Source organism: Hydra vulgaris, chromosome 10 (genome assembly GCF_038396675.1).
Source record: "Hydra vulgaris chromosome 10, alternate assembly HydraT2T_AEP".
NCBI lineage: Eukaryota > Metazoa > Cnidaria > Hydrozoa > Anthoathecata > Hydridae > Hydra > Hydra vulgaris.
In genome coordinates, this window is record NC_088929.1 from 50,952,171 (window position 1) to 50,965,415 (window position 13,245).

The 13,245-nt window shown below is 30.1% G+C and overlaps 1 protein-coding gene across 1 annotated transcript; it reads left to right on the forward strand.

Annotated features, from left to right (window-relative positions):
* The first annotated feature begins 10,269 nt into the window (after positions 1-10,269).
* Positions 10,270-10,680, forward strand: LOC136086440 (uncharacterized). Its single transcript, XM_065808737.1, has one exon. It carries the CDS (start codon positions 10,270-10,272, stop codon positions 10,678-10,680), a length of 411 nt encoding a protein of 136 aa, XP_065664809.1.
* Positions 10,681-13,245: the final 2,565 nt, after the last annotated feature.

Consider the following 13,245-nt stretch of genomic DNA (forward strand, 5'->3'; position numbering starts at 1 on the left):
TGAAAATGGCGGGAAACTTAAATTTTAATTTTTAGTTATATTACTTGCTCGATATAGTTTTTAAATCATAAATATTAAATATAGTTTTAAAAAACGTGCTTTTGTCATCATCTACTATTTAAAAGTTTGTTAAAATATTTTTTGACAATTTTAAAAAACGATTTATTATTCGATAAGTACAACATGTTTGAAAAAGCTTAACTAAACAACTTTATTATTTCCTGTAATATAAAGTTGACTTAGTAATATAGCGTTTTTACAGGATGTAACAATGTGACAATTGTTAAAGCCATAACAAAATAAAATTTTAAACAGTGTAAAGTTAAAAAATATATAATGTAATTTAAAATGTTTCTGATATATTAGTTTTATTATATTGATGGTTCTTAAAAACAATAACAATGAAAAGATTAGATCTTATCCCATATATACGTGAATTAGGAGTGGATAAACTAAGATTATGGAAGGATTTACTTAATGAAATAAAAAATACTGAAGATATTCGCAAAGAAAACTTTAATAAAGTAAAGGTTGCTTTAGTTATATTTATTTCAAAGGTGAAGAAAAAACTAAAACAATGTGGACGAAATTATGATACATTTATACAAAAAGAAAATCGTTGGCTTCAAAGAAAACTTATAAACAATAAAAATAGCCATTTTGGTTCTGGAAGGCCCCATAAACAATGAAGTGTTCTTGGAGAGCAAAGCAAAATAAAAAAAAAATAAATAAACAAGCCACTAAACATCATGAAGCTCTATTTTTAGCTTCTGCAAAAAGTGCAAATTCTGCTGGAGAAAAAAAAAAGCTTTTATTTTAAAAAACAATATTTCTAATGTTTTAGAGATAGAAAAAGCTGATGAAACTTTGGATAAAACCTTTCCCATTAGTATGAGTGTAGTGGAAGCTCTTGCGTTAAAAATGAAAACTGATCTCAGTAATAAACAATATCAAACGGTCAAAAACTCAACTCTGGTACACAATGTACATATTTATCCTACCTTGCACGATATTTTCGAACAAAAATTGAAATGCTGAGAATATACACTTTTCTGAAATTTCTGCAAAGTGTACTCTTCAAAGCATGTTAGATCACACTGTGAATAGAATAAATGAAATGATTGATACGCCTAATTATGGTCAAGGTAACGAAATATTTAGAGTTTTATATGGAAAGATTGGTTTTGATGGAGCATCAAGCCAAAGTATTTATAAACAGAAATACGAGACAAGCAACACCAGTATAGAACTTAAAAGTGAAGAAAATCTTTTTAGTACAGCTTTTGTGTCTCTATTCCTCAAAGTAGAAGATGGCAAAATTTGGAAAAATGGAAATCCTTCAAGTTGTCACTTTTGTAGACCTCTTCATCTACAATATAAAAAAAAGAGTCCAATTTTATCCAGACAAGAAGAATCAGATCTAAAAAAGCAAATAAGTACCTTAAAGAAGATTTGCAAAATTTTTGATATTGCAGGAAGAAAGGTGACCTTTAATATCAGCTATAGAGTTGATCTTACAACGTTTGATAATAAAGTTGTTAACGCACTTTATTATCACAGAGACAAAATCCACTCGATCCTGCAATGTGTGCAATGCTAAATCCAACGAAATGAACAATATTGATTTATTAAAAGTAAAAACTGAGAATGAGTCAGCTTTGGGGCTCGGAATTTCAGCTTTGCATTGCTGGATAAAATGCTTGGAATTTATTCTTCATTTGAGTTATAAAATTGAAATTAAAAAGTATAAAACAATTGAGGAAAAATTAACTGTGGACTTAAAAAAAGAGAGATTCAGGTACTCTTCAGTGAACGGTTAAACCTATATGTTGACATGTCTAAAACTGGGTCTGGAAATACCAATAACAGCAATACTGTCAGGAGAGCATTTAAAAATAGTGAAGATTTTTCTGAAATTACTAAAGTTGATTGTGATATAATTAAAAGATTGCATAATATTCTCATGACCATATCTTGTGGATATTCCATTAATATCAATGACTTAGATTTATACTGCACTGAAACAGCTAAACGTGTAGTGAGTTTGTACGACTAGTATGTTATGCCTCCTACTGTACATAAACTGCTACTGCATAGTTCCTCTATATCACATAAAGTACCTTTGCTAATCGGAGTATATTCGGAAGCTGCATTAAAGAGTTTAAATAAACAGATAAGAAATTCTAGGCTTAAGCACACGGCAAAAATATCAAGGTTAAACACAATGATGAATCAGATGCACTACCTTCTAGTAAGATCAGATCCAAAAGTATCAAGCATATCCTTTAAAAAACATAAGACCTATCAAGAAAAACCGTTACCAGACGAAATTATTAAATTAATTCTAATGTAAATAATAAAATAAATGTAACAAAATATAGTTTTTTTTCTCTATGTATCAACATCCTTTAAAAACCATTTTTTTTTATATCAAGTAGAGTAATATATCAAGATAATGTGTTTGTCTTGAAGATTCTAAAACTTAAAAAAATTTTTTTTTGTACGCGTGTAGTCACCTTTAACGCGCACATACACGCATTATACGCGTCGAAGCTGCGCATAAAAAAAAATTTATCAACAAATTTGAAATCTTTGACCCAAAAAATATTATTTTGATATATAACATTACTTATTTATAATTTATGTCAAATTTAATTTAATTTTTGCCGTTTTTTGATCGCCCTAAGTCACAGTGCGACGTTTTGAATAAGTCTGTAGAATATTTATCATCTGCATATATAATAATGTATTATTTTTATTTTTAATATATTGGCCGGTGATTCTGGGGGAATAATGTTAAAAAATGCGATATTTGTACTGACTAGCCATATATTTAAATGTTCTTGGGATAGCATTTAGCTTTTGAAGATCTTATACCATTATATAAAGGATATGTGGCAGCCTTTTTTTTCAGCACCATTTCTTAGAGGCTGGTATGTTGATTTTGATATATCCCTATTAATAGTTAATGATTAAGTTTCATCAGGTGAAATTATCTTAGCAGGTTTAATGGAGTTTTTATATCAAATTTCAGAAATTTTTGTGCCAGTTTTGTACTTAAACTCACTTCTTAGTTTTAATTTTATTGCATGAAGTAATTTATGTTTAAATAAAATATTACTAACATTCTTAGGCTTATTCTTTTCGTTCTGTTACAAGCTTTTCAAAAGAGCCACATGGTTTCCCAACTTCATTAACTGATGATGTAGCATTTAATGTACCGTAGGTGTATTGAAAATCTTGAGCAAGCCAATTTTCATTACTTCTCTCAAAATGAGTATTATCACTGTTTGCAGCTATTCACTTTTAATTATATATTATATTTTACATTATAATTTGCATTAAATTACATTATACATTATAACTTTATGAAGTTTTTCACTCAGAATCCTTTAGTTTAATATCTGCAGAAAGCATAACAGTTAATTTCAATGAAAAGAATGGTATATCATTAGGAACTAGTTTAATTTGTTGTAAAAGTCCGTAAATGTCACTAATTTTTATTTTATTACTAAACAAAAAACAAAAAAATTGTTAAGTAAACAGTGCAATTTGTATTGATTTTAAATAACAAACAAAATAATATGTACTTTTATTTACAAGAAATAAAAGTTGATTTCAAGCAAATAACATAAGTTACAAGTCATTGTTTTAAAATGTTAAAGAAACCCAAAAGGGGAAGTTAGGGGCAATGTACTAGTTCAAGTATTTAATATAGGTTCTCGTAGGTTCCATAAATTATATGACACTTTTTGTACAAAATAAAAGTATTAAATGTTAAAAATTCACCAGAATATAAAGACTGATCTTTACTTTAGATTTTTTTTCGAAAAGCTTTACTGTTCAATATTTTAAATATAAAAACTAATTCCGCAAGCTTCTTTTTTTTTTTTTTTAACATCTTCACTTCCAACAAAGCTGCAAGCAGCCACTAATTAAAGTTAGAAGTTACTAAAAGAGAAAAGATGAAGATTGTAGAGCAAGAAAACGATTGACTGACGACTTAAAGGATTGCAAATTATATGAATCAGGAAAGCATGATGAAGGAAGCGAATTCCAAAGAACTGATGTTCGAGGAAAAAAACTAGACGAATAAGCGTTTTTGGAACACTTAGGAACAGTCACAGAAAAAGGATGAGACTTAATTGAATGACGAATAACACGAGAATAAATTTTAGTAGATGGCACAAGAGACGCTAGCTTTTTAGAGCAGTGCCCATTATAGTCTTTGTAAAAAAGAAAAAGAGAAGCAACATTACGACGATGTGATAATGGTTGGAGATTGGCTGCAAGAGCAGGTCCAACTATGTTTACAATGCGTTTTTGCACCTTGTCTAAAAGAGAAAGGGCATCGTTAGAAGATCCGCCCCAGATATGGCAATAGTATTCCATGCAAGGCCGGATTTGAGATTTATAGAGATAGAGAATAGAATCCGAAGTAAGAAAGTGGCGAGCTCGATAAAGAGATGCAACCTTAGCAGATGCTAATTTTGCAACTGATTTGATATATGGTTTCCAAGAAAGATTGGAAGTAAGAGTTAATCCTAGAAGATGAAGAGTAGGTGACTCATCGAGTACATCACCGTTCATAAACATAGGAAGATCTAAATTATTGCGATAATAATTGGCTGAAAAAAATTGAGTTTTATCTGAATTAAAGTTCACCAGCCACTGTGAGCCCCATGCTGTAGCAGAAGTAAGATCCTTTTCAAGCTCAAATGCCCCCTCCAAGCAATCAGAGGGTGATGGTTTCTTATCACACCAAGAATAAATGGTAGTATCATCAGCAAACAATGCCACCTTAGATGTGAGAATATCTGGAAGATCGTAAATGTAAATTAAAAAGAGTATAGGGCCAAGGATAAAACCTTGAGGAACCCCTGAAGTTACAGAATAAGAAGAAGAGTGTTGTCCATCGAGGACAACTTTTATGCTACGATTGGAAAGGAAGAATTCAATGATCTTTAAGATGTTGCCGGATACACCATAAGAAGAAAACTCATGGAGAGGACCAGCATGCCAAACTTTATCAAAAGCTTTTGAAATGTCAAGAGCGATAGCCTTAACCTCTCCACCTTTATCTAATGCACGATAAAACCTGTCAGTTATTACTGTTAGCAAATCAGCTGTAGAACGAGAAGATCGAAATCCATATTGATGGTCAGAAAGTAAGTTATTAGATTCAAGATAAGAAATTAGGTGTTTGTTAACTAAAGATTTAAAAACCTTGCTTATGATAGGAAGAAGACTTATGGGACGGTAGTTAGACGAATCAGATTGCTCTCCAGAATTTCTGAAGATAGGAATAACAGATGCTGCTTTCCAGCAGGCTAGAAAACAAAGACTCTGATTAGGACTTGTTGAATAGTTTTGAAAGTATAGACGACAGCTCCGGAGAACACTTCTGCAAGACAATAACAGGTGTGTTGTCCGGACCACAAGCTGTAGAAGAGTCTAGGCAGGAAATCACTTTAGATACAGATGCTGAAGTGATATGAATGTCAAGCAATGGATCAACCTGTTTGTTGGCAATATCAGGTAGAACGCAACTAGTGGAATCAAGAGATGATATTGATGAAAAGTTTTTAGCAACATTTCGGCTTTGTCTTTAGGTGAGGTGACAGTCTGAACCATGCAAGAGAGGTGGAACTATTGATTTGCCCTTATTATTGGTATTATTAAAGATTCTTATAAATTTTAAAAGTTACTGTTTATTATAACTTTGTATAAAATAAAAAAAATTTCACGCTTTTAAAAAAAAAAAGTTTCTCATTATACATGAAACCGCAACTAATTTTTGTGGCTTTAAAAGATACTATTATACTCAAAACAATTTTTAGTATACATTCTATTTACATAAAAACTTTAAGCAAAAAAAAATTTTCAATTTCAAAATTTTTAACTTCATTACCTTTCAAAATATGATATTATGTCAGCATAAGAACTTTTGCTATGCTACTATGTAATTTTTTGGTTTATTCTATTTGTTGCATTTTAGTCTCTATACATAGTATAATTATTGTTTGTATATATATTTGCCTACTTTTTATTTTTAGTAAATGAAAATAAAATAACTAATAATAAGCAACACATTGTATCATAGCAACATTTCATACTCACAGTAAAATTGACAACTTAACATTTGGACAAGGTTCTAAATTTCCGACTGCATTGATTCCTACAAAATTAGATGTTGTAAAATATTGCTATTATGTTCATAGAAATGAAGATGCTAAAGGCAAAGGATCAAGTTCTGCTCATGAATGTTACAGATTAGTTACCACTGAAATTGAAAATATTTGGCATAAATTCAGTTTTCCAACAATCGAAACAGAGGGAGTATTCTCAAAAGTATGTAGATTAATGGAAAAAGCATCCAATTTAAATTAAACTTGAAGACTTAAAAGAAACGCTAATTTTTATGACAAATTGAAAGCTTTTGACAACATGTTTGACATATGTTCATGCAACTGTTATGATTTAGGAGTAGAAAGAGAGAAATGCAGATGTACTTTTAAAGTCCGAATAAAAGAATGGGATACGTTTGTTGGGCAAAAGAAACGCACAAATCAACTTGGACTACTTGATCGTGCCTACACATATACTTTAAAGAAAACTGAAAAAAGAAAAAAAAAGCAGTTAAATACACATACAAATGTTGAGAAAGACACTGATAGACAAATTACCGATGATAATTTTTATGAATCTGAGGATAATATCATATTAGATGAATCTAATAAGGAATATGACAAGCTATACGAATCTAATGTCTTAAAAAAATGTAATCAAAATAGGTTTCATTACAATGAACTAGCAATCATATCAGATACCACTAATTAGAGTTGGAAGTTACTGGAAGGAAAAGATTAAGTTTGTAGAGCAAGATAACGATTAACAGACAACTTATAAGATTGCAAATTATATGAATAAGGAAACTAAGATAAAGTAAGCGAATTTCAAACAACTGATGTTCGAAGAAAAAAACTAGAGGAATAAGAGTTTTTGGAGCATTTAGGAACATTCACAAAAAAAGGATGAGGCTTAATTGAATGACGAATAACACAAGAATGAATTTCAGTAAATGGCACAAGAGACGCTAGCTCTTAAGAGCAGTTATTCCCATTATAGTATTTGTAGAAAAGAGAAAGAGAAGCAACATTACGACGATACGATAATGGTTGGAGGTTGGCTGCAAGGTCCAACTACGTTTGCAATGCGTTTTTGCACCTTGTCTAAAGGAGAAAGGGGATCTTTAGAAGATCCGCCTCAGATACGGCAACAGTATTCCATACAAGGCCGGATTTGAGATTTATAAATATAGAGAGTAGAACCCGGATCTTTAGAAAAAGAGTGTGAGCGGGGAGGAGGGAGAGGTGGAAAGGGGGGAGATGCGTTCACCCAGGCGTTGTCGGCCCAATATATACATATACATATATATATATATATATATATATATATATATATATATATATATATATATATATATATATATATATATATATATATATATAATATATATATATATTGGAATAGTATATAATATATATATTGGAATAGAATAAGAAAAGACTACAGGCTATATTTTTTGTTATTAATAAAAGAACCACCAATCACTTGTTAAGAATTATCTATGCTAACACTTTTAGTATGATTTGTGGCTATGAAAATAGCCGTTTAAAAAATAACTAAGATAAAATGTGAGCTTTATTGTAAACAATACTTTCTCCAAGGATTGCTAGAGCAGCGCATACAGTTACTATTTTGTCACAATTAGAAAGACTAAGTGACGTAGCTTCTTCAGAAATGTTTTTAAATGTTCGCAACAGCAGAGTATTTTAAGGAATTGTATAGCAATTTTTTAATAGTCCAATAACTCTTTTAATATGTATTCTAATCGATGGTATATTACGAGATTTTTCTACATCTGAAGCAGAAACTTTATCTCTCGTAAAATCTGGGTTTATCAATAAAAAGCAGCTTCCAATAGCAAAATCATCTTGCAATGTAAAATTTATAGCTCCAAGAGGTGTACATGAGGTGTACAGATGTACAGGTGGTGTACATGAGGTGTACAGGTGTACAGAGGTGTAAAAGAAGCTTCTAAAAATGCGTGGTGAACGGACGTGCTTTATTACAAATAAGAAGTTTATTAAAAGTTCGGGTAAAAATATCTTAATAAAAATATTAATTGCGAACATGGGTAATGTCCAATCAACCGAGTTTAATCTATATAAAGCTGATCAAGATAAATTAATAAAATCACTAATCAAAACAATCGACGGGTTGAAACATTGCAATTTACTGTTAACCGAGAGAGTAAATGTTCTAGAAAAAGCTAAAGTTGAACCTTCCACGTCTACATCGTGGGCTAGTGTAACGTTGCCATCGTGGGCTACAAGTAACGTTGTAGTATTTGGTATCGAAGCCTCTAAAAAAGCAGATTTATCAAGTGCTAGAGAAGAAGATAAAAATTCTATTCTCCACATGATAAACTCTATTAATGCAAAGATCGAAATTAAACAAATAATAAAATAAGGATCAAAATCTGACAAAGAATCACCTTTTGTTACTGTTCTTAACAACCGAAATGATAGAAATTTTATTCTAAAAGCTGCAAATAGTTTAAAAAATTCAACTGAGTTTGATAAAGTGTTTATCAATCCCGATTTAACTGTGGCTGAGCGATACAAGGCAAAGTTATTACGCGAGGAGTGTAAACAAAAAAATTCAGAAAATTCGGAACCCCTAATATTTTATTATGGCATACAAAACGAAAAAGTTATAAAAATTAACAAATAGCAATCATTTTATAATTACAAAAACCAAAAAGATTTTAGTCACGGCTTATTAACTTATTTAGTAATTCCGAAGTCATTGCAAAAAAATCATGTCTCAAGCATTAGTAAACAACGCATTATTACTGTAAACAACAAAAGCATTAAAAAGGTTTTCAGTTCAAAACGTAGCGACTTTATAAACTCAAGTAATCACTTAACCACAAATTCGTTTAACAATTTTACAGTTTATCTTTTTAACGCAAGAAATCTTGCCAACAAACTTAACGATTTTTTCTTATACGTTGAGTCAAACAAACCTGCCTTAACTTGTGTTTGTGAAACTTTTTTCAATGATAAACTCCCGAACTCCATGGTCTGTCCAAAAAATTATTCCATTTATCGTAAGGACCGGATACAAATTGGCGGTGGTGTAGCTATATACTGCAGAAATGACGTTATATCTGCCATAGTCAGTATTACTCAAACTGACGTAGATATTGACATCATTTGTGTTGATTTAATTTTTGGGTCTAGTAAACTCCGCTTAATTACTTGTTACCGTCCACCGTCCTATTATCTTAATGATTATATCTATCATGAATCAATGATTTCGATAATTAGCAATCTCTGCGAATCTGTTCCTCAATTTGGTCATTATTGGAGATTTCAACTTACCAAAAATTGATTGGGTTAGCTACGCTTCGCCAAACGAGAAATGTCTTAATCTTTTTTTAACTTTTGTAAATAGTCTTGGTGTGCACCAATATGTACTGGAGCCTACTCGAGAAAATAATATTCTTGATCTTGTTCTTTCAAATATCATTTCCCAATTAAGTATTATTTCTGTTGAGCGTCCATTTAGTACAAGCGATCATAACTCAGTCCTTTTTCATATAAACACCTTTGATTATTATCAGCCCAAAACAAATTCTGAATCTTTTTACGATTTCAATAATACAGATTTGGTTTTATATCTCATTTATAAAAAATAAATTTGGACATCGATTTTTCTTTTGTTTTTACAACTGAAGATTATTGGAACATCTTTTCTGATCATCTTCGTAAAGGTATTGATCGCTTTGTTCCAATCAGAACAATATACCATAAGAAAAAAAGTCATTCTTATCCAAAATATATTTATAAAATGCTAATTTGCAAATCATTTTTATGGAAAAGATGGTCAAATTGTAAGACCATCTTGCACAAAAAGGCATTTATCCAATATGCATCAAAATGTAAAAAAGCCATATACAAACACCATAAAAATGTGGAACTAAGACTGGTCAAAGAAAATAACTCAAATAAGTTTTTTAGTTACGTAAATAAAAATCTAAACAACCCCGAAAATATATATCCTCTAAAAACCATAAGCAACTTTACTACTAGCAATGTTGAAATTGCGGAAGTGTTTAACAAACACTTTGGAAGTGTTTTTACGGTAGATGACGGAAATTTGCCTAAAATAAATACTTTTGTTAGTGAACATATTAAGATGGATTGCGTAGATTCTTCAGCAAAGATAGTTCATCAAAAACTAAAAAATCTAAAACCTAGAACATCATTTGGACCTGACGGTATACCAAATATACTTTTAAAACAATTAGCACATATAATATGTATTCCGCTTTCATATATATTCGAATCAAGTTTTACGCCAAGCTCGTTACCAAAACAGTGGCTTCAAGCTTTGGTTTCGCCTATTTTTAAAAAAGGATCTACTTCAGATGCTAACAATTATAATCCCATATCCCTCACATGTACTAGCTGCCGAGTAATGGAAAGAATCGTAAGTTCATGCATCGCTGATTATCTTAATATAAATAATCTAATAACCCCTAATCAACACGGCTTTTTATCTAAAAGATCAACGTGCACAAATCTTCTAGAGTCAACTAATGACTGAAATAAAGCTTTAGACAATTATTTAATTACTGACCCACGTGTTATCGTAAAAGCCTACACTACCTATATAAGACCGATCTTAGAATATTGCTCTCCGGTTTGGTCGCCATACCGCACTGAAATGAACAAAATAGCGGAAAGAGTACAAAAACGTTTTACCAAGAGAATTGCTAACCTAAATAACTTTTCATATTTTAATACACTTAGAATTCTTGGTTTGGAGCTACTAGAAATTCGTCGCCTTAGTCAAGATATGATTACATGTTACAAAATTCTGAACAATTTAATTTGCTTAAATAAATCAAGTTTCTTTTTAATTAACAACTATATTTACACTTGAGGACATAATTTCAAATTACGCAAACTAAAATGTAAACTCGATGTCCGTAAATATTCTTTCTCACTCAGCGTTGTTAATACGTGGAATAACTTGCCATCTGACGTCGTGAACGCCAAAAATATCAAGAGTTTCAAAATTAAAATTAATTCTATCGACTTTGAAAAATACTATTCCGGCTAACTAGATTTTGTTTTATAATTGTTGTCTTATATATAATTGTAATATATATGTATATTTTGTAAAATATCCTTCATATTTTATGGACCTGCGTGTCCTTTAGAACATGTATCACTGTTCCTATAAATTTTAATCTAATCTAATCTAATCTACATGATATGAGACATTTTAATGTGCAATGCTTTTTATATTGGCTGAAAAATTGCGCTCTGCCATAAGGGATGACGGCGATTCCACAAAAACCTCAAAACAATCAATATTCGATGTTTATCTTAAAAATTTGTTCTTGAAAACTCGAGGAGTTGTGTTATAAATATGATCCCTATCATGCATTTTTATTAAATACTTTAATTTAACATACATAATATCAATCCATTTCCAAAAATTATCTAATTCAGTAGTTTTGTTAAAACCAAACATAAACGATAACATATCAATGTTGTTGTCTTAACTTTACTAAGCAGATTACTATTTGATCTGCTAAATCCAATATTTTATTCAAATTTCCATCAGTTCCTTTGCACAGGAAACACAGTAGCTTTTCTAATACTTGTAGACTAAAACCTGTTACCGTAGTTGCAATTATAAAATTTTAAGGATATAACCTTTGATATGAATAAATCCCTTTCTAGGCAAAGATTATTTATTTCACTGTAGAGTTGTTGTCTCTTAGATTTAGTTACAGGGCCTACGCCATCAATATCTGCATACAAATTGAAAAGACTTTCAGTGGAATTTTGCTTCAACTGACAATCGGTGTCAATAATAACACTTGTCTTTAAAAAATAGAAGAAAAAATAATTTGTATTTATTTTTTAGAAATATTTTATAAAAAAGACTAAGACATAATTGAAGCTAAGATAAATACTTTTTACGTAACTCTCATTAGAATCTTCAGCACTTTAAAACATTGTATTTATAAGGAATTTCCAAAAAAAAGAAAAAGATTATATGAATTGGTCATTTGAGAAACACCCTTATATCCAAAATGAAATTTTTCAGAAATCAAAAAAAAACTCAGCTGATCAATAATCATATATTTTTTGATTTTTTTTTGTATGTTTTTACAGGGGTGACTACGTGGAGATGATTTGTTTATGCATATTGGATGTGTCTAGCCTTCAAAAACAATTTAATGTCTAAATTAATTTTGGCCAAAAATTAACATAAGGCGTTTCTCAAAAGACTGATTCATATATGTTTAAAAAAAAATAAATCAATACTTTGTCTAAAGATATCACTAGAGCATACTTATCTTCATTAGGCTAAAATAATGGACGGTTTATGAATAATGCTACTAAGTTAAACGATGTGTTGCATTTATCAACAGTAAAGTATATATCTATCAACAAAAGCAAAGTAAAGCCAGAAGCTGAGAGGAATTAAAAAATGATTCTTGGATAAATAAGCAGAAATAAAACTACTTCTTTTTTATGAATATGGAACATTTTATTTGTAATTTTATTATTGTTTTTCCATTATCTCCATGAAAGATTATCTCCATATTAGATTTTCTCCATATTAGATTATCTCCATATTAGATTTATAGCAAATCTGACGTAATTAAAAAAAGGATTTCTCCAGATACGTTTAGTTTTTTTCTTTGAAGTTTTCCCAGTTTCAAAGTACATTTTCCCCGTTCAAAATACATTGGAAGAGGGCTAGTAGCGGAATAAATATTTTTGCTTGATTATAAGTTTTGATTTTTGTCATCACCCAACAAGACTTACCCGGTAAAACTAGAAACTATTTTGGTAATGTCTATAACTTTGGAAATATACCAGTAAAATAGATAAAACTCCTAGGGTACCTAAGTTAACATATAAATAGCTAAAATACCAAAGGACATTAAAGAACGTTTGCTTTCTTAGGAATTCTTTTTTTAAACAACATGCTAAAACAGAAGAAATGTTGAATAAATTAGGTAAATTTTTACAATTATATTTTCTTTTAATGTTAATTTAAAGTAAAATACAACATAAGTAGACTAATTTGAAAAATGAAAACTAATCATTAAAGAAATTCATTTGAACTGGGGTTGACCACCTT

Coding starts and splice junctions, on each gene's coding strand:
- LOC136086440 (XM_065808737.1), top strand. CDS start 10,270: ATGGATTGCGTAGATTCTTCAGCAAAGATAGTTCATCAAAAACTAAAA.